The 25,239-nt window shown below is 43.0% G+C and overlaps 1 protein-coding gene across 1 annotated transcript in view; it reads left to right on the forward strand.

Annotated features, from left to right (window-relative positions):
• Positions 1-25,239, forward strand: part of garnl3 (GTPase activating Rap/RanGAP domain like 3) — a gene marked incomplete at its 5' end in the record, with an annotated part of 174,640 nt that overhangs the window by 133,059 nt on the left and 16,342 nt on the right. Inside the window, 8 exon segments of the mRNA XM_084159340.1 lie at positions 2,396-2,512; positions 7,989-8,146; positions 8,237-8,395; positions 8,598-8,664; positions 10,202-10,309; positions 11,124-11,242; positions 12,415-12,550; positions 14,208-14,267. Coding sequence (XP_084015466.1) covers positions 2,396-2,512; positions 7,989-8,146; positions 8,237-8,395; positions 8,598-8,664; positions 10,202-10,309; positions 11,124-11,242; positions 12,415-12,550; positions 14,208-14,267 — 924 coding nt within the window.

Here is a 25,239-nt window from a genome sequence, read left to right on the forward strand (position 1 = left end):
ATGGTGCCAGGTTTCCGCCAGACGTGACGCTTGGCATTCAGGCCAAGGAGTTCAATTTTGGTTTCATCAGACCAGAGAATCTTGTTTCTCATGGTCTGAGAGTCCTTTAGGTGCCTTTTGGCAAACTCCAAGCGGGATGTCATGTGCCTTTTACTGAGGAGTTGCTTCCATCTGGCCACTCTACCATAAAGGCCTGATTTGGTGGAGTGCTTCAGAGATGGTTGTCCTTCTGGAAGGTTCTCCCATTTCCACAGAGGAACTCTAGAGCTCTCAGAGTGACCATTGGGTTCTTGGTCACCTCCCTGACCAAGGCCCTTCTCCCCCAATTGCTCAGTTTGGCCAGGCAGCCAGCTCTAGGAAGAGTCTTGGTGTTTCCAAACTTCTTCCATTTAAGAATGATGGAGGCCACTGTGTTCTTCGGGACCTACAATGCTGCAGACATTTTTTGGTACCCTTCCCCAGATCTGTGCCTCAACACAATCCTGTCTCGGAGCTCTACAGACAATTCCTTCGACCTCATGGGTTGGTTTTTTCTCTGACATGCACTGTCAACTGTGGGACCTTATTTAGACAGGTGTGTGCCTTTCCAATTAATGTCCAATCAATTGAATTTACCACAGGTGAACTCCAATCAAGTTGTATACACATCTCAAGGATGATCAATGGAAACAGGATGCACCTGAACTCAATTTCGAGTCTTATAGCAAACGGTCTGAATACTTATGTAAATGCAAACATTTCTTAAGACCTGTTTTCGCTTTGTAATTACGGGATATTGTGTGTAGAATGATGAAGAAAATGTTTTATTTAATCAATTATAGAATAAGGCTGTAACGTAACAAAATGTGGAAAAATCAAGGGGTCTGAATACTTTCCGAATGCACTGTATATTTCTCTCCCTTTGTATTTTCATCTGCTTCCTCCTCTTTCTCTCCCTCACCTTCTCTATCTCTTTTTCTATTTCCCTCCTTCCACTCCTACCCACCTTTCTCGACATCCCTCCCTCTCTCTCTCCCTCTCTTTCTCCCTCTCTCTCCCTCTCTCTCTCCCTCTCTTTCTCCCTACCTCAATCCCTCTCTCTCCTTGTGTATTTTAGGGTGTTTACTTGTCTCTCAGTCGCTCTAGCGAACACATTGATCTCCCTCTGTGGTCTGAGGAGGCTGACCTATACACATCCACCCCCTATAGACTGCTGTGTGTGTGTCCGTCCTGCAGGACCAGGTTCTGGGTTGACCTATTGAGATGCACTTCCCACTGGTATTAGAGAGGGAGAGAGAAAAAAAGAGAAAGAGAGAGAGAGAGGGACAAATATGAAGGAAGTGAAAGAGAGAAACAGACGGATACACACAGAGACAGACATACAGACATAACAGAAGAAATGTCCATGCCAATGCAGCTTGTTTGAATTAAAATTAAACTTTTACAAGGATTTCCATTCCAGATGAGTTCTATCATACAGTTGTTTTATAGCACCAATCACACATGCCAGTCTTGTATGCCAGTCTTGTATTTCCATACATTGTAATTCATGCACCATAATAATGACAGACAGAACTCACTAAGTTGTGACAGAGCATCTCTTTAAATTAGCTGCTACCAGTGTTAGGATTACATAGATATTTAATTAAGCCTATTTTAATCTCACACAACATGTTGTGGAAATAGTTCAGAAATTGCATTCTGTTAAAGGCCCAGTGCAGTCAAAAACCCCTTGATTTTCCTGTGTTTTATATTATATCAGTGCTATTTCCTGATAGTTACTGGTTGAAAATACGATTTACACAGGACCCTCTGATCAGCAGGTTTGCATGGGCGGGAGATTCGGCATTCCATGGTGTCATCACCATGCAGTAAATTGGTTAATAGACCAATAACAAAGAGAGTTCCAAACTTCTCTGCCAATAACATCTAGTTTTCAGTTTCCCCCTCCCTACTCAGAACACTCCCAGACAGTCTTAGCAAAAGTCTTGCTTGATAAATAGTTTTTTGCTAAAAAGCAATTTTTGCCATTTTTATTGGAAATCTATTACAGTAAGGTACTTAATTGTTACCCAGAAAGTATTTGATATTGATATAAAAACGGCTGTATTGGGCCTTTAATATGCTACATGTGTCAGAACACGGGTGGTTCATGGGTGGATACAGACTACAGTGGAAGAAACATGTAAAACAGAATAACATTTATTTAAATGTTATTAAAGGTTCAATCTGGGATATTTGCATATTATATTATGTTGATTTCATGGACTGTCAGGCCACAGCTGTGTTTATTAATTTGACGCTGGTTACATTTCTCAATCCCTGTCCCTCGTCTTAAATCTCAGGGCTACCTTTGGGCTGAAACACAAATCCCAGATTAGCTTTAATGAGGATGTTTTGTTGTGTTGTTTTCCAGGGAAGGATGCGCGTATCTATGTGTTCAGACTGAGCATGCTCAAGAGAGGCCTGGAGGAGAGGCAGCTGGTCCGCACCAAGTGTGACAGTCGAGAGAACAAACTGGAGAAGACCAAAGGTACACACACACACACAGACACACACACACACACACACACACACACACACACAAAGACACACACACACAGACACACACATAGACACACACACACACACACACACACACACACACAGACACACACACACAGACACACACACAGACACACACACACAGACACACACCTTACCTGGTCCAATCAGTGTGCCCCCGCTGCAAAATACCGCTGACAGATATTTTAACAAATAATGATGATAAAATGTGGGCTTAAAATGTTTAGTAATTAATTTAAAATCAGAAAAATTAAAACACAGGACAAATTTGGGCATCACGCCTCTGCACACACACACACACATACACATGCATGCATACTCACGAACATGCACGCATGCACACACACATAAATGCATAATATATAAAACATGTATGTTTATATATGTATGCTTAATACACACTCACACACTCAGAGCAGTCCCATTCCCAGGCAGCTCAGTGAGGTGTAGTAGAGGAGAGCATTCGGCCCCGGGCCACAGCCACAGCATTGATCTATCTGTAGGGAAGTCCCTGGGGAGAGGACCTACCTCTGTTACAACACACCCCCTACACTGTCTGTATGGCCTCCCCAATACAACCTCCACTACATTTGTGTGTGTGTATCGGGTGGGGTGGTGTGTGTGTGTGATAGAAAAGGAGAAGGAGGAATAGAACCTGCAGCGTTTATAGACTGTATGTAAGGACCAAAGCCAATAGGCCACTCAGGGAGGAGACGTCCACATCATCGGCGCCCGGGGAGCAGTTGCTGTTGGGGGTTAACTACCTTGGATTGTATAGCAGAGGGATTTGTATTTGTATTTATTGTGGATTCCCCTTAGCTGCTGCCTTTTATACATTTTTTTTTAAATTACAAAACATTCATAACCGATTTCACAGCACACTAAGTGTGTGCCCCCAGTCCCCTACTCCACTACCACATATCTACAACACAAAATCCATGTGTAGGTTTGTGTATTGAGCGTACGTTATCATGTGTGTGTATGCATGTGTCTGTGCCTATGTTTGTGTTGCTTCACAGTCCCCACTGTTCCATAAGGTGTATTTGTATCTGTTTTTAAAATCTGATTCTACTGCTTGCATCAGTTACCTGATGTGGAATAGAGTTCCAGGTAGTCATGGCTTTATGTAGTACTGTACGCCTCCCATAGTCTGTTCTGGACATAGGGACTGTGAAGAGACCTCTAGTGGCCTGTCTTGTGGGGTATGCATGGATGTCTGAGCTGTGTGCCAGTCGTTCAAACAGACAGCTCGGTGCTTTCAACATGTCAACACCTCTCACAAACACAAGCAGTGATGAAGTCAATCTCTCCTCCACTTTGAGCCAGGAGAGATTGACATGCATATTATTAATGTTTGCTCTCTGTGTACATCCAAGGGCCGTGCTGCCCTGTTTTGAGCCAATTGCAATTTTCCTATGTCCCTCTTTGTGGCACCTGACCACACGACTGAGCAGTAGTCCAGGTGCGATAAAACTAGGGCCTGTAGGACCTGCCTTGTTGATAGTGCTGTTAAGAAGGCAGCGCTTTATTATGGACAGACTTCTCCCCATCTTAGCTACTGTTGTATCAATATGTTTTGACCATGACAGTTTACAATCCAGGGTTACTCCAAGCAGTTTAGTCACCTCAACTTGCTCAATCTCCACGTTATTTATTACAAGATTTAATTGAGGTTTGGAGTTTAGTGAGTGATTTCTTCCAAATATAATGCTTTTAGTTTTTGAAATATTTAGAACTAACTTATTCCTTGCCACGCAGTCTGAAACTAACTGCAACTCTTTGTTAATTGTTGCAGTCATTTCAGTCGCTGTAGTAGCTGACATGTATTTTTACATTTTAGTCATTTAGCAGACGCTCTTATCCAGAGCGACATACAGTTAGTGAGTGCATACATTTTCATACTGGCCCCCCGTGGGAAACGAACCCACAACCCTGGCGTTGCAAGCGCCATGCTCTACCAACTGAGCTACAGGGGACAGTGTTGAGTCATCCGTATACATAGACACTCTGGCTTTACTCATGCCAGTGGCATGTCATTAGTAAAGATTGAAAAAAGTAATGGGCCTAGACAGCTGCCCTGGGGAAATCCTGATTATACCTGGATTATGTTGGAGAGGCTTCCATTAAAGAACACCCTCTGTGTTCTGTTAGACAGGTAACTCTGTATCCACAATATAGCAGGTGGAGTAAAGCCATAACACTTACGTTTTTCCAGCAGCAGACTACGAAGTCTAACAAAACAGCCCCCATAATCTTTTTATCATACATTTCTCTCAGCCAATCATCAGTCAATTGTGTACGTGCTGTGCTTGAGTGAATGTCGTTCTCTATTAGCATGCTGAAAGTTTGTTGTCAATTTGTTTACTGTAAAATAGCATTGTATCTGGTCAAACACAATTTTTTCCAATAGTTTACTAAGGCTTGGTAACAGGCTAATTGGTCGGCTATTTGAGCCAGTAAAGGGGGCTTTACTATTCTTAGGTAGCGGAATGACTTTTGCTTACCTCCAAACCTGGGGGCACACACTTTCTAGTAGGCTTAAATTGAAAATATGGAAAACAGGAGAGGCAATATCGTCCGATATTATCCTCAGTAATTTTCCATCCAAGTTGTCAGAGACCAGTGTCTTGTCATTGTTGATAGACAACAATCATTTTTTCACCTCTTCCACACTCACTTTACGGAATTCAAAATTACAACGTTCGTCTTTCATGATTTGGTCAGATATACTTGGATGTGTAGTGTCAGCAATTGTTGATGGCATGTCATGCCTAAGTTTGCTAATCTTGCCAATGAAAAAATAATTAAAGTAGTTGGCAATATCAGTTGGTTTTGTGATGAATGAGCCATCTGATTCAATGAATGATGGAGCTGAGTTTGCCTTTTTTCCCAAAATGTAATTTAAGGTGCTCCAAAGCTTTTTACTATCATTCTTTATGTCATTTATCTTTGTTTCATAGAGTAGTTTCTTCTTATTTTATTCAGTTTAATCACATGATTTCTCAATTTGCAATACGTTTGCCAATCAGTTGTGCAGCCAGACTATGTCAAGGCTGAGGTGTATGTGGTGTGGGAGTCAGGCGCAGGACACCGAAGCTTAGTCCAACAAAGTTTACTTGTGAAACCACAAGGCAAAGATACAATGATCGGCCTCAAAACAAAACAGAGGCGAGCAATTACACAACTATGCGTAAAACAATAAAACAACAAAACAGAGACAAACACGCAGCACTACGGACAGGCGAAAAACAACACACAACCTAACCAATACAAAACAGGCAACTTATAGAACACGTAATCAAACACAAACGGACACAGGTGTAATAGACAGACAAAAGCAATCAAACATAGAAACATTCAACGGTGGCAGCTAGTACTCCGGGGACGACGAACGCCGAAGCCTGCCCGAACTAGGAGGATGAGCAGCCTCGGCAGAATCCGTGACAGACTAATTTGCCATTCCTTTTGCCTCATCCCTCTCAACCATACAATTCTTCAATTCCTCATCAGTCCACGGGGATTTAACAGTTTTTACAGTCATTTTCTTATTAGTAACTGGAATAAGCAATTTCATAAATGTGTCTGTTTGCTCCTCATTACACACCACAGACCAACATATATTATTTACATCAACAACATAGGAATCACTACAAAACTTGTTCTATGACCTCTTATACACAATATTAGGCCCAGCCTTTGGAACTTTGGTTTTCCTAGATATGGCTACTATATTGTGATCACTACATCCAATGGATTTGGATACTGCTTTCAAACAAATCTCTGCAGCATTAGTAAAGATATGATCAATACATGTTGATGATTTATACGCCTGTACTGTTTGTAACTACCCTGGTAGGTAGACTGATAACCTGAACCAGGTTGCAGGCACTGGTTACAGTTTGAAGCTTTCTCTTGAGTGGGCAGCCTGATGAAAGCCAGTCAATCACTGGGGCAAAGCTCCCTGCCATCCAGGACCTCTATACCAGGCGGTGTCAGAGGAAGGCCCTCAAAATTGTCAAAGACTCCAGTCACCCTAGTCATAGACTGTTCTCTCTGCTACCGCACGGCAAGCGGTACCAGAGTGCCAAGTCTAGGTCCAAAAGACTTCTCAACAGCTTCTACCCCCAAGCCATAAGACTCCTGAACAGCTAATCATGGCTACCCGGACTATTTGCACTGCCCCCCCACCCCATCCTTTTTACGCTGCTGCTACTCTGTTAAGTATTTATGCATAGTCACTTTAACTCTACCCACATGTACATATTACCTCAACTACCTCAACTAGCCGGTGCCCCCGCACATTGACTATGCAACGGTACCCCCCTGTATATATAGCCTCCCTACTGTCACTTTATTTTATTGTATATATAGCCTCCCTACTGTCACTTTATTTTACTTCTGCTCTTTTTTTCTCAACACTTTTTTGTTGTTGTTTTTATTCTTACTTTTTTGTTTAAAATAAATGCACTGTTGGTTAAGGGCTGTAAGTAAGCATTTCACTGTAATGTCTGCACCTGTTGTATTCGGCGCATGTGACCAATAAAATTTGATTTGATTTGATTTGAAATCACCCAGAAAGTATACCTCTCTACTGATATCACATACATTATCAAGCATTTCACACATGTTATCCAGATACTAACTGTTAGCACTCAGTGGTCTATAGCAGCTTCCCACCAGAATGGGCTTTAGGTGAGGTAGATGAACCTGTAGCCATATTACTTCAACAGTATTTAACATGAGATCCTCTCTAATCTTCACAGGAATGTGGTTCTGAATATAAACAGCAACACCTCCACCATTGGCATTTCTATATTTTCTGTAAATGTTATAACCTTGTATTGCTAACACTGTATCATCAAATGTATTATCTAAGTGAGTTTCAGAGTCAGAATATGAATGGCATCTGTTACTAGCAAATTATTGATTTCATGAACCTTGTTTCTTAAGCTACATATGTTAACGTGGGCTATTTTGAGCACTTTTCTTCTGGGATGATTACTTGTTTTTATTGCTTTACTGGGAAGCTTAGCAGCAGTAGATGTGCTCATGTTCTTTATGTTAGTGCAGGGTGAGCTGCACACAGTGGACTTCCTCCTCGGGCACACCGGCTCAGTGCTAACAGTATAAATCTGGTTCTTAGGCACATGATTACTGCATACAATAGCTGTAGGATCAGCAGAGGCATTCAGGGCAGTTATAGGGACATAAATTAGGTTACTTTAATTGTGTCTACCGATGCCCCTGGTGTGATGTACATTTGCTGAAGCATTTAGACAACTCTGCGTCACAATGGTAGGGATTAGCTGGGTTTGGGATGGATAGCAGCAGCACTCAAAGAGGAATGTACTCAGAGTAATAATTCCATACTGTAGCTAACCACTCAAACATATTCCTCCCCTCTTCACACACACCTTTATCCTCTCTCTCCTTCCCTCTCCCAGGGTGTCACCTGTACTCCATCAACACCCACCATGGGTCAGAGTTGAGGATTGTGGCGGCCATCAGGAATAAGCTCCTCCTCATCACCAGGAAACAGCCCCGCCTTGACACCCTCACTGCTGCAACCGACTCACCCGTGGACCAGTTCCAGTACATACGGGTGAACACACACACACACACATACACACACACGCACACACACGCACCTGTGTGAGGCCCATCCTCCTGACCTGCCCCCCCCTCCCCCCAGGAGATCTGTCTGTGTGATCCTCCAGTAGTCATGGCCCTGGTGGACGGTCCTACAGGGGAGAATGACAACATGATCTGTGTGGCCTACAAACACCAGTTTGACCTGATCAACGAGAGCACCGGGGACGCATACCGGCTACACCATGTAGACGCCAATCGGGTGAGACCTCCTACCAACATGATTTATGTTGTTATTTACCTTCAGTTTACCTTCCACTTACCTGGTTGGTTGACTGAGAAGAGAGCTCAACAATGAAGGGGAAGAGTTACAGTTTAGAGGAGAACAGTTACAGATGGACCAATGAATGATAATTGAATAGAATGAATTCAATACAGTGTTCTTCTCTGCCGTGTGCACACAGGTCAACTTTGTGGCAGCCATCGACGTGTACGAGGATGGGGAGGCTGGTCTTTTGTTGTGTTACAATTGTGAGTCTCCATTTATCTGGGGTGTTTCTACACTCTTAGAAAATAATGGTACGGTGTTGTTAGTTGGGTTACAACAATTTTTATCAAAATACACATAATGTACCTTCATAGGTACACATAATGATGTCACATGGTACTGTTCGGTACCTTTTAGGGTACATGTGCGGATAAAGAGTATAATGGTACATTTTTGTACCCCATATTTTTTTTTAAGCTACAATTACACAAAAAAAAGGGGTACAATGTGAAGGTAAATTTCTGTTTCTCAGGGTACAAACGTATTTTGTGTACCCTCAATACCCTTAATACCCACCATAAGGTACAATGATGAATTTCTGCCACCTAAAAGGAACTACTGGCTTTGTCACTGGGGTGTTACACTAAAAAGGCACATTTGTATTTCTCAGCATGCTCTACTTCAGGTTGATTTTTTGAGAATTGCTTTAATATCTGTTTTTGCATGTACTTGATGGATTGATTAATATTATGCTACACAAAGGTAAATAACATACATTTTTCTAAACTAATCCAATCAGTTAGTTAGATGTATTGCACCCATTACTGAAATGGTTGTTCTAGTTTAAATGGCTTAGGTAGTCTCCTCACAATATTCCTAACCCTGACAGTAATTATGAATGCAAGTTGCGGGTGAATAAAAATACCAATTGTTGGATATCGTAACACTTGCTGGATTCCAATATGAATTACAAATCACTTAGCAAGGTACCAAATTTCCCAGGTTGGGAATAAGCAAGAAATCCTTCAACCAGAATGTTTTTGGAAATCTGGGAATTTGGGGAAAGTTAACAGAATTTTGCAAGCCTACTTGCAGGCTGTATTAGGGTAAAACTATGCCTCAAAATAAGGCCTTATGAGATATTAAATGTATTGTCATAAAGAGTTTAATTATAATAATAACATATTCCCAGGAATTCAGTTGGTGAAGGCCACAGGACTGAAAAGGAACTAACAAATACAGTCATGGTTGGTAACTCTACAATTCAAAAGGCAAGGCACACTGGGAAATGATATTGGAGGCATGGCTGAGTGGGGGCGTGGCATTCATTAGTTATTTTTGGTCTATCAGAAGTATATGTCAACCACTTACAGGGGCTTTGTCACTGTGGTGTTATGATATAAAGACAAAAAGTATGCTTTTGTACCTTTGATAAAGGTACTCCCTGAAGTATGAATTGAGGTACAATTATGCACCTATAACTAAAAGTACAAAGGAGGACCTTACAGGGTACCACCCCAGTGACAAGCGGTTGTACCCCTTTAGGAACAAGTCTAAACCTTTAATTCTGAGGGTGTAGTAACGTTTTAATATATATTATCCATTGTCCTCAACACCCAAATATCTGTTCCTATAAATACGAGGTTAACGACTGTGTTTCTATATTTAGACTTATGTTTCTAAACTCGTCTTTCTGTGCAGATACTTGTTCCTATAATTACTTAACAATTACATGGTATAAAGACATATCTGGGCACTAATATATACATTCTAATACTGTATATCTCATATGTTCCCCAGATATCTGTTCCTATAAGAAAGTGTGTCTGTTCAATGGCTCCACCCCCATGATCCAGTCTAACGCCTCTGACTTACACTTCAGCTGGAACCAGATGCCCAACGCCATCGGTGAGTAGCACTGGTAACCATAGCAACCAGCGGCCCCACCCCTCGCCACCCCTCCCAACACCCCGCTCCCTCCCTTGGTCAGCCCAGCCTCCGGCCCCGGCCTGAGCGCTGTCGCCATGGTAACACGCAGCGGGTGGCCACCCAGGCTAGGTCGTCAAGTGTGTTTGTCTGTGTCTCTGTGTGTGTGTTTGTCTGTGTCTCTGTGTGTGTGTGTTTGTCTGTCTCTGTGTGTGTGTTTGTCTGTCTCTGTGTGTGTGTTTGACTGTGTCTCTGTGTCTGTGTTTGTCTGTATCTGTGTGTGTGTTTGTCTGTGTCTCTGTGTCTGTGTTTGTCTGTGTGTGTGTTTGTCTGTGTCTCTGTGTGTGTGTTTGTCTGTGTCTCTGTGTGTGTGTTTGTCTGTGTCTCTGTGTCTGTGTTTGTCTGTGTCTGTGTGTGTGTTTGTCTGTGTCTCTGTGTGTGTGTTTGTCTGTGTCTCTGTGTGTGTTTGTCTGTGTCTGTGTGTGTGTTTGTCTGTGTCTCTGTGTGTGTGTTTGTCTGTGTCTCTTGTGTGTGTGTTTGTTTCTGATGATGAAAGCAGAGAATGGCTGGCTAAAGAGATTTAAATTATTGTGACACAAGCTACAGTTTATCTTATGTGAGTATGGGTATGTTTGTACTGTCATGCTGCTTTGACAAACCAATTTTCCCCTTAGGATTCATTTATTAGGACATTACCTAACATCTATCATCTATCCAAATGATCTATCCAAATCTATCAGCTCCGCCAGGTGTTGTTCTTCAGAATGTTGTTGTTATTATTGTTGTTGTTTTACAGTATGTGCGTTCCCCTACATCTTGGCCTTTACTACTGACTCCATTGAGATCCGGCTGGTTGTCAACGGTAACCTGGTCTACACAGCTGTCGTACCAGAGCTCCAGCTGACTGCCTCCAGGGTGAGTTTGACTGACAGGTGGAAGTGTCCAATCATGATGGTAATGAATCTGAGTTATAAAGCGCTCTTCCTACACAACACAAAAGAGAAAGAGGGAGCGAAAGTGTGTGTGTGCGTGCGCTTTTGAGCATGTGTGTGTGTGTATTTTTAGAAGCAACATTCTCAGCAATCTTATTTCAATCAATCTTTATTATCCCGGAGGGAAATTTGTTTTGCAAACAGGGACCACACAGAAACACTATCAAACACACAACTCATACACAACAGAAGGATACATGCAGACTGTACCATTTAACATACGAAACACTACGTCATCATGTTGTTGTAGCAGGTGTTGGATTCTAGCTTGAAATATACTTATTCATGTTACCAAAATATAACTTATTGATTACTTTATATGTATAAGGAATGTATATGTTGGGGTCAATGAAGGGTGATAGGAACTTGGAGTATGGAAAGTTACTGAGTGAGACAAAGGGAAGTGCAGAAAGTTCATATTCTGTTCACATGTTTCTAAGGAGGTAGGCGAAGGGTAATAGCTCATCTCTGATAAGGCAGGCTGCGGAACTAGGGAGGATCGAGGAATTCGGCTCGAGGTCAAGTCAACAGATGAAGTGAGAAGAAACCTCTGGGAGGGGGGCCAGAGGGGCCCACCCCAACGACCCTCCTACTATAGTCCTATGTCACACACATACATTTCCATGCCCACGAAGGTTCTAGCATCAGGCAGGGCCATGACTACACCAGTAAGAGGAACCAATTAAGTTCCTGTCTAGCAACAGAGATGTATTGGCTGTCTAGATGTGTAAGGAGTTGACCACGCCTAGTAGGAGGTTATAAATATATGTGCTTGTGTAATCATGCTTTGTCTTTGCATCTATATGACCCAGTGGGTGAATACATTTGGTTTGAGCTTTTCCTAGTTGTCCGTTTGAGTTTTTACTCTGTTTGTTCAGAACCTAAGACAGGTGATGGCGTTATTTCACTAAGCAACACCTCTCTCTCTCTTTCTCTCTCTTTATTGCCCTCTTCATCTTTTCCCGCGTTCTCTTTCACTCTCTCTCTCTCCAACTACCTCTATTAATCTTTCTTCTTCTCCACTTTTGTTCCTCCTCTCCATTTATTTCAATCCCTTCATCTCTCCCTGTCCCTCTCCCCCATCCCCTCCTTCAGTCAGACATCTACTTTGTGTCGTCCGCTCCGGTCAACTCTGCCTCCAACTGCAGCTCCCGGGACACCAGTTCCCAGAGTTCCCCACAGACGCCCACCGGCTACGAGATGCCCGTGTTCCCATCGCCGCTCGGAGACGGTAAGCCTCGCCTAGCAACCAATCACATTCTAGGATGACAACACAATTGGAAATGCACACTTCATCTGTGTCATTTTGGGTAACCTCACTTCTATTCCTGCGGGGACTGCAGTAGTTAGTGTGTGTGACAGACACTTCATATGCATGCACACACTCACACTAACACTACAGAGTGCTGGTGTGTTACTCTGGACAGAGAGTTGGGCGTGGGACCTGAACTGGGCTTTAGAGGGTGAAGGGTGTAGTATATTGCATGGGACCTGAACTGGGCTTTAGAGGGTGAAGGGTGTAGTATATAGCATGGGACCTGAACTGGGCTTTAGAGGGGTAAGGGTGTAGTATATAGCATGGGACCTGAACTGGGCTTTAGAGGGGTAAGGGTGTAGGGGCGGCAGGTAGCTTAGTGGTTAAGAGCGTTGTGCCAGTAACCGAAAGGTCGCTGGTTCTAATCCCCGAGCCGACTAGGTGAAAAATCTGCCGTTGTGCCCTTGAGCAAGGCACTTAACCCTAATTGCTCCTGTAAGTCGCTCTGGATAAGAGCGTCTGCTAAATGACTAAAATGTAAATGTAAGGGTGTAGTATATAGCATGGGACCTGAACTGGGCTTTAGAGGGGTAAGGGTGTAGTATATAGCATGGGACCTGAACTGGGCTTTAGAGGGGTAAGGGTGTAGTATATAGCATGGGACCTGAACTGGGCTTTAGAGGGTGAAGGGTGTAGTATATAGCATGGGACCTGAACTGGGCTTTAGAGGGGTAAGGGTGTAGTATATAGCATGGGACCTGAACTGGGCTTTAGAGGGGTAAGGGTGTAGTATATAGCATGGGACCTGAACTGGGCTTTAGAGGGTGAAGGGTGTAGTATATAGCATGGGACCTGAACTGGGCTTTAGAGGGTGAAGGGTGTAGTATATAGCATGGGACCTGAACTGGGCTTTAGAGGGGTAAGGGTGTAGTATATAGCATGGGACCTGAACTGGGCTTTAGAGGGGTAAGGGTGTAGTATATAGCATGGGACCTGAACTGGGCTTTAGAGGGTGAAGGGTGTAGTATATAGCATGGGACCTGAACTGGGCTTTAGAGGGGTAAGGGTGTAGTATATAGCATGGGACCTGAACTGGGCTTTAGAGGGGTAAGGGTGTAGTATATAGCATGGGACCTGAACTGGGCTTTAGAGGGGTAAGGGTGTAGTATATAGCATGGGACCTGAACTGGGCTTTAGAGGGGTAAGGGTGTAGTACAGTATAGAGGGCACTTTGAGGGGTTAAAGGGGAACTCCACTCAAAAACTATCTTATTTTTTTTCATAGTCCATTGTTGATACAGTCCCAAAATGTTTTGCATGTCAGCAGTCAAGTTTTCAAGATCTTGGACTTTCAAGACGCAAAGTGTCACTTGCCACATCATCATGATACCACAATATAGTTTTTGAGTGGAGTTCCCCTTTAAGATTCAGCCATCTTCTATTGGGTCCTTCCTCTTTTTTTCTATTGGTCAACTCTAGTCTTGGAACACTACTACAACCAATCACATCCCTGTAACGTTGATCTTTCCTGCTTTGGGGGTGGTGGTGTTAATACTACTGAATGTGTGTGTTCTGTCATACCAGAGTGTGTGTGTGTGTGTATTACATAACCTTGTTCTTGGTCCCTGGTTCAGATTCTATACGGATCCCCTATGGTACCAAGCTATCCCTGTACATGTCTAAGGATGCCGAAGGTACTTCAAGGAGTCTCCCACTACTCCTCCGGTTTGTCCCAAATGGCATCCTTTTCCCTATATAGCCCTGGTCAGAAGTAGTGCACTATATAGGGAATCAGGTGCCATTTGGGCCACAGCCCTCCCTCTTCAGTGTTAACATCTACCTGCACATTCTGCCCTACTAACATGCACGGGAAAAAATTCACCTTTATTTTTTTTATTTTTTGAAGCGGCATGTTTGACTGAACGTCAGTTGAATGTTAAGTGAACATTATGTGTCTTCGCCATCCCCCTTCTCTCTGTCAGAGTGACTGGAAAATGGAGAGAGTGAAAAACTAACAAGGAAAAAAGAAATGGAGGATAGAGAGGGGGAGGGAGGTAGAGAGAGAGGTAGAGAGATGCGGATTCAGAAAGGTATGCGTGTGAGAAAGATGGGAGAATGTTTGAGAGAGAGAGAGAAGAGGGGGAATGAAAGAGAGAAAGAGAGAGAGAGACAGAGGGGAGGAGAAGACACGTCTGCCGCAGCATGATTTACAGATTGCACTGTCACCATGGAAACTTTTGTCAAAGCCTCCTCTCCCATTCAGAGTGGTGGTCTAAATAGAGGTGCCACAATCTGGGGGGAAGAAGGGAGTGATGGAGGGAGGGGGGGGCTGACAAAATTCCCATCCTCTAACCAACTGCCTATGCCTGCCGTTTCTGCTCTATGGGTAGAGGTGCTTTTCCATTGGTAGACAATTGTCTCAGTTTGAGATCAAATTTGTTGACATCAGTAACATGTGAATACAAGATGAAGAGACTGAACCATGTTTAATCATGAAATCATATCCTATTCTGATTGGAGGATTGGACAGTTACAAAACATAACAAATCAAATATTCAGTACTCTTATGCAGCCTTTACTTTGTTAGATTCTAGGTAATTTACCCTGGAGCAGAAACGCATGTGGAATATATAGATTCAAGCAATTATAGATCCCAGATGGTTGCATGCTTCCTTTTGTTGATATTTCATATCTATTTGGTTTATTATTAACATTTCTGTCTGTCTGATATTGTTACGGGAGAGAGGGGTCGGTAACAGTGAGTCAGTTAACCTGTCATAACAAAAGGAATGACCCCCTCTCTCCTATAATGCTGTTTTCTTCACCTTTGACCCCGTGACATTTCAGAACGGCGGTCTGTTTGGTGCAGTGCAGCCTTCCATCGCATCAGACAGTCACATAGCTGTGTGTGTGTTAGTATTGCCATCCTGTCTTGATCAAGTGGAACGCTGCATTAGAATATGAGCATTCACTGCCACCTAGTGGTTAGTCTTAACCATTGCAAGCCAATACACCATGCATCATGTTCATTAGGGAAAAACGTAACAATTTTTTTGCAACGGAAATCAAAAACAAGCATTCTTATTGGACAAGTTTGGGCTGACCCTCCCTGTTTAAGTCATTTTTATTTCCGTTGGGCGCCTAAAGAACACACCCCTGCTACAGCTACCACTGGAATACAGCAGACTAGAGAGACTGGAATACAGCAGACTAGAGAGAATACAGCAGACTATAGAGACTAGAATACAGCAGACTATAGAGACTGGAATACAGCAGACTAGAGAGACTGGAATACAGCAGACTAGAGAGACTGGAATACAGCAGACTATAGAGACTGAAATACAACAGACTAGAGAGACTGGAATACAGCAGACTATAGAGACTTGAATACAGCAGACTAGAGAGACTGGAATACAGCAGACTATAGAGACTGGAATACAGCAGACTAGAGAGACTGGAATACAGCAGGCTAGAGTACTAGAATACAGCACACTAGAGAGACTGGAATACTGCAGACTAGAGAGACTGGAATACAGCAGACTAGAGAGACTGGAATACAGCAGACTATAGAGACTGGAATACAGCAGACTATAGAGACTGGAATAAAGCAGACTATAGAGACTGGAATACAGCAGACTAGAGAGACTGGAATACAGCAGACTGGAGACACTAGAATACAGCAGACTAGAGAGACTGGAATACAGCAGACTATAGAGACTGGAATACAGCAGACTATAGAGACTGGAATACAGCAGACTAGAGAGACTGGAATACAGCAGACTATAGAGACTGGAATACAGCAGACTAGAGAGACTGGAATACAGCAGACTAGAGAGACAGGAATAAAGCAGACTATAGAGACTGGAATACAGCAGACTAGAGAGACTGGAATACAGCAGACTAGAGAGAATACAGCAGACTATAGAGACTAGAATACAGCAGACTATAGAGACTGGAATACAGCAGACTAGAGAGACTGGAATACAGCAGACTAGAGAGACTGGAATACAGCAGACTATAGAGACTGAAATACAACAGACTAGAGAGACTGGAATACAGCAGACTATAGAGACTGGAATACAGCAGACTAGAGAGACTGGAATACAGCAGACTATAGAGACTGGAATACAGCAGACTAGAGAGACTGGAATACAGCAGGCTAGAGTACTAGAATACAGCACACTAGAGAGACTGGAATACAGCAGACTAGAGAGACTGGAATACAGCAGACTATAGAGACTGGAATACAGCAGACTAGAGAGACTGGAATACAGTAGACTAGAGAGACTGGAATACAGCAGACTAGAGAGACTGGAATACAGCAGACTAGAGACACTAGAATACAGCAGACTAGAGAGACTGGAATACAGCAGACTATAGAGACTGGAATACAGCAGACTATAGAGACTGGGATACAGCAGACTAGAGAGACTGGAATACAGCAGACTATAGAGACTGGAATACAGCAGACTAGAGAGACTGGAATACAGCAGACTAGAATACAGCAGACTATAGAGACTGGAATACAGCAGACTAGAGAGACTGGAATACAGCAGACTAGAGAGACTGGAATACAGCAGACTATAGAGACTGGAATACAGCAGACTAGAGAGACTGGAATACAGCAGACTAGAATACAGCAGACTAGAGAGACTGGAATACAGCAGACTAGAGAGACTGGAATACAGTATACTAGAGAGACTGGAATACAGCAGACTAGAGAGACAGGAATACAGCAGACTATAGAGACTGGAATACAGCAGACTAGAGAGACTGGAATACAGCAGACTATAGGGACTGGAATACAGCAGACTAGAGAGACTGGAATACAGCAGACTATAGAGACTAGAATACAGCAGACAAGAGAGACTGGAATACAGCAGACTATAGAGACTGGAATACAGCAGACTAGAGAGACTGGAATACAGCAGACTAGAGAGACTGGAATAAAGCAGACTATAGAGACTGGAATACAGCAGACTATAGAGACTGGAATACAGCAGACTAGAATACAGCAGACTATAGAGACTAGAATACAGCAGACTATAGAGACTGGAATACAGCAGACTAGAGAGACTGGAATACAGCAGACTAGAGAGACTGGAATACAGCAGACTATAGAGACTGAAATACAACAGACTAGAGAGACTGGAATACAGCAGACTATAGAGACTGGAATACAGCAGACTAGAGAGACAGGAATACAGCAGACTATAGAGACTGGAATACAGCAGACTAGAGAGACTGGAATAGAGCAGGCTAGAGTACTAGAATACAGCACACTAGAGAGACTGGAATACAGCAGACTAGAGAGACTGTAATACAGCAGACTATAGAGACTGGAATACAGCAGACTATAGAGACTGGAATACAGCAGACTATAGATACTGGAATAAAGCAGACTAGAGAGACTGGAATACAGCAGACTAGAGACACTAGAATACAGCAGACTAGAGAGACTGGAATACAGCAGACTATAGAGACTGGAATACAGCAGACTATAGAGACTGGAATACAGCAGACTAGAGAGACTGGAATACAGCAGACTATAGAGACTGGAATACAGTAGACTAGAGAGACTGGAATACAGCAGACTATAGAGACTGGAATACAGCAGACTAGAGAGACTGGAATACAGCAGGCTAGAGTACTAGAATACAGCACACTAGAGAGACTGGAATACAGCAGACTAGAGAGACTGGAATACAGCAGACTATAGAGACTGGAATACAGCAGACTAGAGAGACTGGAATACAGTAGACTAGAGAGACTGGAATACAGCAGACTAGAGAGACTGGAATACAGCAGACTAGAGACACTAGAATACAGCAGACTAGAGAGACTGGAATACAGCAGACTATAGAGACTGGAATACAGCAGACTATAGAGACTGGGATACAGCAGACTAGAGAGACTGGAATACAGCAGACTATAGAGACTGGAATACAGCAGACTATAGAGACTGGAATACAGCAGACTAGAGAGACTGGAATACAGCAGACTAGAATACAGCAGACTATAGAGACTGGAATACAGCAGACTAGAGAGACTGGAATACAGCAGACTAGAGAGACTGGAATACAGCAGACTATAGAGACTGGAATACAGCAGACTAGAGAGACTGGAATACAGCAGACTAGAATACAGCAGACTAGAGAGACTGGAATACAGCAGACTAGAGATACTGGAATACAGTATACTAGAGAGACTGGAATACAGCAGACTAGAGAGACAGGAATACAGCAGACTATAGAGACTGGAATACAGCAGACTAGAGAGACTGGAATACAGCAGACTATAGAGACTGGAATACAGCAGACTAGAGTGACTGGAATACAGCAGACTATAGAGACTAGAATACAGCAGACTAGAGAGACTGGAATACAGCAGACTATAGAGACTGGAATACAGCAGACTAGAGAGACTGGAATACAGCAGACTAGAGAGACAGGAATACAGCAGACTATAGAGACTGGAATACAGCAGACTATAGAGACTGGAATACAGCAGACTAGAATACAGCAGACTATAGAGACTAGAATACAGCAGACTATAGAGACTGGAATACAGCAGACTAGAGAGACTGGAATACAGCAGACTAGAGAGACTGGAATACAGCAGACTATAGAGACTGAAATACAACAGACTAGAGAGACTGGAATACAGCAGACTATAGAGACTGGAATACAGCAGACTAGAGAGACAGGAATACAGCAGACTATAGAGACTGGAATACAGCAGACTAGAGAGACTGGAATACAGCAGGCTAGAGTACTAGAATACAGCACACTAGAGAGACTGGAATACAGCAGACTAGAGAGACTGGAATACAGCAGACTATAGAGACTGGAATACAGCAGACTATAGAGACTGGAATACAGCAGACTATAGAGACTGGAATAAAGCAGACTAGAGAGACTGGAATACAGCAGACTAGAGACACTAGAATACAGCAGACTAGAGAGACTGGAATACAGCAGACTATAGAGACTGGAATACAGCAGACTATAGAGACTGGAATACAGCAGACTAGAGAGACTGGAATACAGCAGACTAGAGAGACTGGAATACAGCAGACTAGAATACAGCAGACTATAGAGACTGGAATACAGCAGACTAGAGAGACTGGAATACAGCAGACTAGAGAGACTGGAATACAGCAGACTAGAGAGACTGGAATACAGCAGACTAGAATACAGCAGACTAGAGAGACTGGAATACAGCAGACTAGAGAGACTGGAATACAGTAGACTAGAGAGACTGGAATACAGCAGACTAGAGAGACAGGAATACAGCAGACTATAGAGACTGGAATACAGCAGACTAGAGAGACTGGAATACAGCAGACTATAGAGACTGGAATACAGCAGACTAGAGAGACTGGAATAGAGCAGACTATAGAGACTAGAATACAGCAGACTAGAGAGACTGGAATACAGCAGACTATAGAGACTGGAATACAGCAGACTATAGAGACTGGAATACAGCAGACTATAGAGACTGGAATACAGCAGACTATAGAGACTGGAATACAGCAGACTAGAATACAGCAGACTATAGAGACTGGAATACAGCAGACTAGAATAAAGCAGAATAGAGAGACTGGAATACAGCAGACTAGAGAGACTGGAATACAGCAGACTAGAGAGACTGGAATACAGCAGACTAGAGAGACTGGAATACAGCAGACTAGAGAGACTGGAATACAGCAGACTATAGAGACTGGAATACAGCAGACTATAGAGACTGGAATACAGCAGACTAGAGAGACTGGAATATAGCAGACTAGAGAGACTGGAATACAGCAGACTAGAGAGACTGGAATACAGCAGACTATAGAGACTGGAATACAGCAGACTATAGAGACTGGAATACAGCAGATTTGAGAGACTGGAATAAAGCAGACTATAAAGACTGGAATACAGCAGACTATAGAGACTGGAATACAGCAGACTAGAGAGACTGGAATACAGCAGATTTGAGAGACTGGAATACAGCAGACTATAAAGACTGGAATACAGCAGACTATAGAGACTGGAATACAGCAGACTAGAGAGACTGGAATACAGCAGATTTGAGAGACTGGAATACAGCAGACTAGAGAGACTAGAATACAGCAGACTAGAGAGACTGGAATACAGCAGACTATAGAGACTGGAATACAGCAGACTATAGAGACTGGAATACAGCAGACTATAGAGACTGGAATACAGCAGACTATAGAGACTGGAATACAGCAGACTATAGAGACTGGAATACAGCAGACTAGAATACAGCAGACTATAGAGTCTGGAATACAGCAGACTAGAATACAGCAGACTAGAGAGACTGGAATACAGCAGACTAGAGAGACTGAAATACAGCAGACTAGAGAGACTGGAATACAGCAGACTAGAGAGACTGGAATACAGCAGACTATAGAGACTGGAATACAGAAGACTATAGAGACTAGAATACAGCAGACTAGAGAGACTGGAATACAGCAGACTATAGAGACTGGAATACAGCAGACAATAGAGACTGGAATACAGCAGACTATAGAGACTGGAATACAGCAGACTAGAGAGACTGGAATACAGCAGACTAGAATACAGCAGACTAGAGAGACTGGAATACAGCAGACTAGAGAGACTGGAATACAGCAAACTATAGAGACTGGAATACAGCAGACTATAGAGACTGGAATACAGCAGACTAGAGAGACTGGAATACAGCAGACTAGAGAGACTGGAATACAGCAGACTAGAGAGACTGGAATACAGCAGACTAGAATACAGCAGACTAGAGAGACTGGAATACAGCAGACTAGAGAGACTGGAATACAGCAGACTATAGAGACTGGAATACAGCAGACTATAGAGACTGGAATACAGCAGACTATAGAGACTGGAATACAGCAGACTATAGAGACTGGAATACAGCAGACTATAGAGGCTGGAATACAGCAGACTAGAGAGACTGGAATACAGCAGACTAGAGAGACTGGAATACAGCAGACTAGAGAGACTGGAATACAGCAGACTAGAGAGACTGGAATACAGCAGACTAGAGAGACTGGAATACAGCAGACTATAGAGACTGGAATACAGCAGACTATAGAGACTGGAATACAGCAGAGTAGAGAGACTGGAATACTGCAGACTATAGAGACTGGAATACAGGAGACTATAGAGACTGGAATACAGCAGACTATAGAGACTGGAATACAGCAGACTATAGAGACTGGAATAAAGCAGACTGGAATACAGCAGACTAGAGAGACTAGAATACAGCAGACTAGAGAGACTGGAATACAACAGACTAGAGAGACTGGAATACAGCAGACTAGAGAGACAGGAAAACAGCAGGCTAGAGAGACAGGAATACAGCAGGCTATAGAGACAGGAATACAGCAGACTATAGAGACTGGAATACAGCAGACTATAGAGACTGGAATACAGCAGACTAGAGAGACTGGAATACAGCAGACTAGAATACAGCAGACTATAGAGACTGGAATACAGCAGACTAGAGATACTGGAATACAGCAGACTAGAGAGACTGGAATACAGCAGACTAGAATACAGCAGACTAGAGAGACTGGAATACAGCAGACTAGAGAGACTGGAATACAGTATACTAGAGAGACTGGAATACAGCAGACTAGAGAGACAGGAATACAGCAGACTATAGAGACTGGAATACAGCAGACTAGAGAGACTGGAATACAGCAGACTATAGAGACTGGAATACAGCAGACTAGAGAGACAGGAATACAGCAGACTATAGAGACTGGAATACAGCAGACTATAGAGACTGGAATACAGCAGACTAGAATACAGCAGACTATAGAGACTAGAATACAGCAGACTATAGAGACTGGAATACAGCAGACTAGAGAGACTGGAATACAGCAGACTAGAGAGACTGGAATACAGCAGACTATAGAGACTGAAATACAACAGACTAGAGAGACTGGAATACAGCAGACTATAGAGACTGGAATACAGCAGACTAGAGAGACTGGAATACAGCAGACTATAGAGACTGGAATACAGCAGACTAGAGAGACAGGAATACAGCAGGCTAGAGTACTAGAATACAGCACACTAGAGAGACTGGAATACAGCAGACTAGAGAGACTGGAATACAGCAGACTATAGAGACTGGAATACAGCAGACTATAGAGACTGGAATACAGCAGACTATAGAGACTGGAATAAAGCAGACTAGAGAGACTGGAATACAGCAGACTAGAGACACTAGAATACAGCAGACTAGAGAGACTGGAATACAGCAGACTATAGAGACTGGAATACAGCAGACTATAGAGACTGGAATACAGCAGACTATAGAGACTGGAATAAAGCAGACTAGAGAGACTGGAATACTGCAGACTATAGAGACTGGAATACAGCAGACTAGAATACAGCAGACTATAGAGACTGGAATACAGCAGACTAGAGAGACTGGAATACAGCAGACTAGAGAGACTGGAATACAGCAGACTATAGAGACTGGAATACAGCAGACTAGAGAGACTGGAATACAGCAGACTAGAATACAGCAGACTAGAGAGACTGGAATACAGCAGACTAGAGAGACTGGAATACAGTAGACTAGAGAGACTGGAATACAGCAGACTAGAGAGACAGGAATACAGCAGACTATAGAGACTGGAATACAGCAGACTAGAGAGACTGGAATACAGCAGACTAGAGAGACTGGAATACAGCAGACTATAGAGACTAGAATTCAGCAGACTAGAGAGACTGGAATACAGCAGACTATAGAGACTGGAATACAGCAGACTATAGAGACTGGAATACAGCAGACTATAGAGACTGGAATACAGCAGACTATAGAGACTGGAATACAGCAGACTATAGAGACTGGAATACAGCAGACTAGAATACAGCAGACTATAGAGACTGGAATACAGCAGACTAGAATAAAGCAGACTAGAGAGACTGGAATACAGCAGACTAGAGAGACTGGAATACAGCAGACTAGAGAGACTGGAATACAGCAGACTATAGAGACTGGAATACAGCAGACTATAGAGACTGGAATATAGCAGACTAGAGAGACTGGAATACAGCAGACTAGAGAGACTGGAATACAGCAGACTATAGAGACTGGAATACAGCAGACTATAGAGACTGGAATAAAGCAGACTATAAAGACTGGAATACAGCAGACTATAGAGACTGGAATACAGCAGACTAGAGAGACTGGAATACAGCAGATTTGAGAGACTGGAATACAGCAGACTATAAAGACTGGAATACAGCAGACTATAGAGACTGGAATACAGCAGACTAGAGAGACTGGAATACAGCAGATTTGAGAGACTGGAATACAGCAGACTAGAGAGACTAGAATACAGCAGACTAGAGAGACTGGAATACAGCAGACTATAGAGACTGGAATACAGCAGACTATAGAGACTGGAATACAGCAGACTATAGAGACTGGAATACAGCAGACTATAGAGACTGGAATAAAGCAGACTATAGAGACTGGAATACAGCAGACTAGAATACAGCAGACTATAGAGTCTGGAATACAGCAGACTAGAGAGACTGGAATACAGCAGACTAGAGAGACTGAAATACAGCAGACTAGAGAGACTGGAATACAGCAGACTAGAGAGACTGGAATACAGCAGACTATAGAGACTGGAATACAGCAGACTATAGAGACTAGAATACAGCAGACTAGAGAGACTGGAATACAGCAGACTATAGAGACTGGAATACAGCAGACAATAGAGACTGGAATACAGCAGACTATAGAGACTGGAATACAGCAGACTATAGAGACTGGAATACAGCAGACTATAGAGACTGGAATACAGCAGACTAGAATACAGCAGACTATAGAGACTGGAATACAGCAGACTAGAATACAGCAGACTAGAGAGACTGGAATACAGCAGACTAGAGAGACTGGAATACAGCAGACTAGAGAGACTGGAATACAGCAGACTAGAGAGACTGGAATACAGCAGACTAGAATACAGCAGACTAGAGAGACTGGAATACAGCAGACTATAGAGACTGGAATACAGCAGACTAGAGAGACTGGAATACAGCAGACTATAGAGACTGGAATACAGCAGACTATAGAGACTGGAATACAGCAGACTATAGAGACTGGAATACAGCAGACTAGAGAGACTGGAATACATCAGACTAGAGAGACTGGAATACAGCAGACTAGAGAGACTGGAATACAGCAGACTAGAGAGACTGGAATACAGCAGACTAGAGAGACTGGAATACAGCAGACTATAGAGACTGGAATACAGCAGACTATAGAGACTGGAATACAGCAGACTAGAGAGACTGGAATACAGCAGACTAGAATACAGCAGACTAGAGAGACTGGAATACAGCAGACTAGAGAGACTGGAATACAGCAGACTAGAGAGACTGGAATACAGCAGACTATAGAGACTGGAATACAGCAGACTAGAGAGACTGGAATACAGCAGACTATAGAGACTGGAATACAGCAGACTAGAGAGACTGGAATACAGCAGACTAGAGAGACTGGAATGCAGCAGACTATAGAGACTGGAATACATCAGACTATAGAGACTGGAATACAGCAGAGTAGAGAGACTGGAATACTGCAGACTATAGAGACTGGAATACAGCAGACTAGAGAGACTGGAATACA

This window comes from Coregonus lavaretus (assembly GCF_964263955.1).
Source record: "Coregonus lavaretus genome assembly, chromosome: 4".
Lineage (NCBI taxonomy): Eukaryota > Metazoa > Chordata > Actinopteri > Salmoniformes > Salmonidae > Coregonus > Coregonus lavaretus.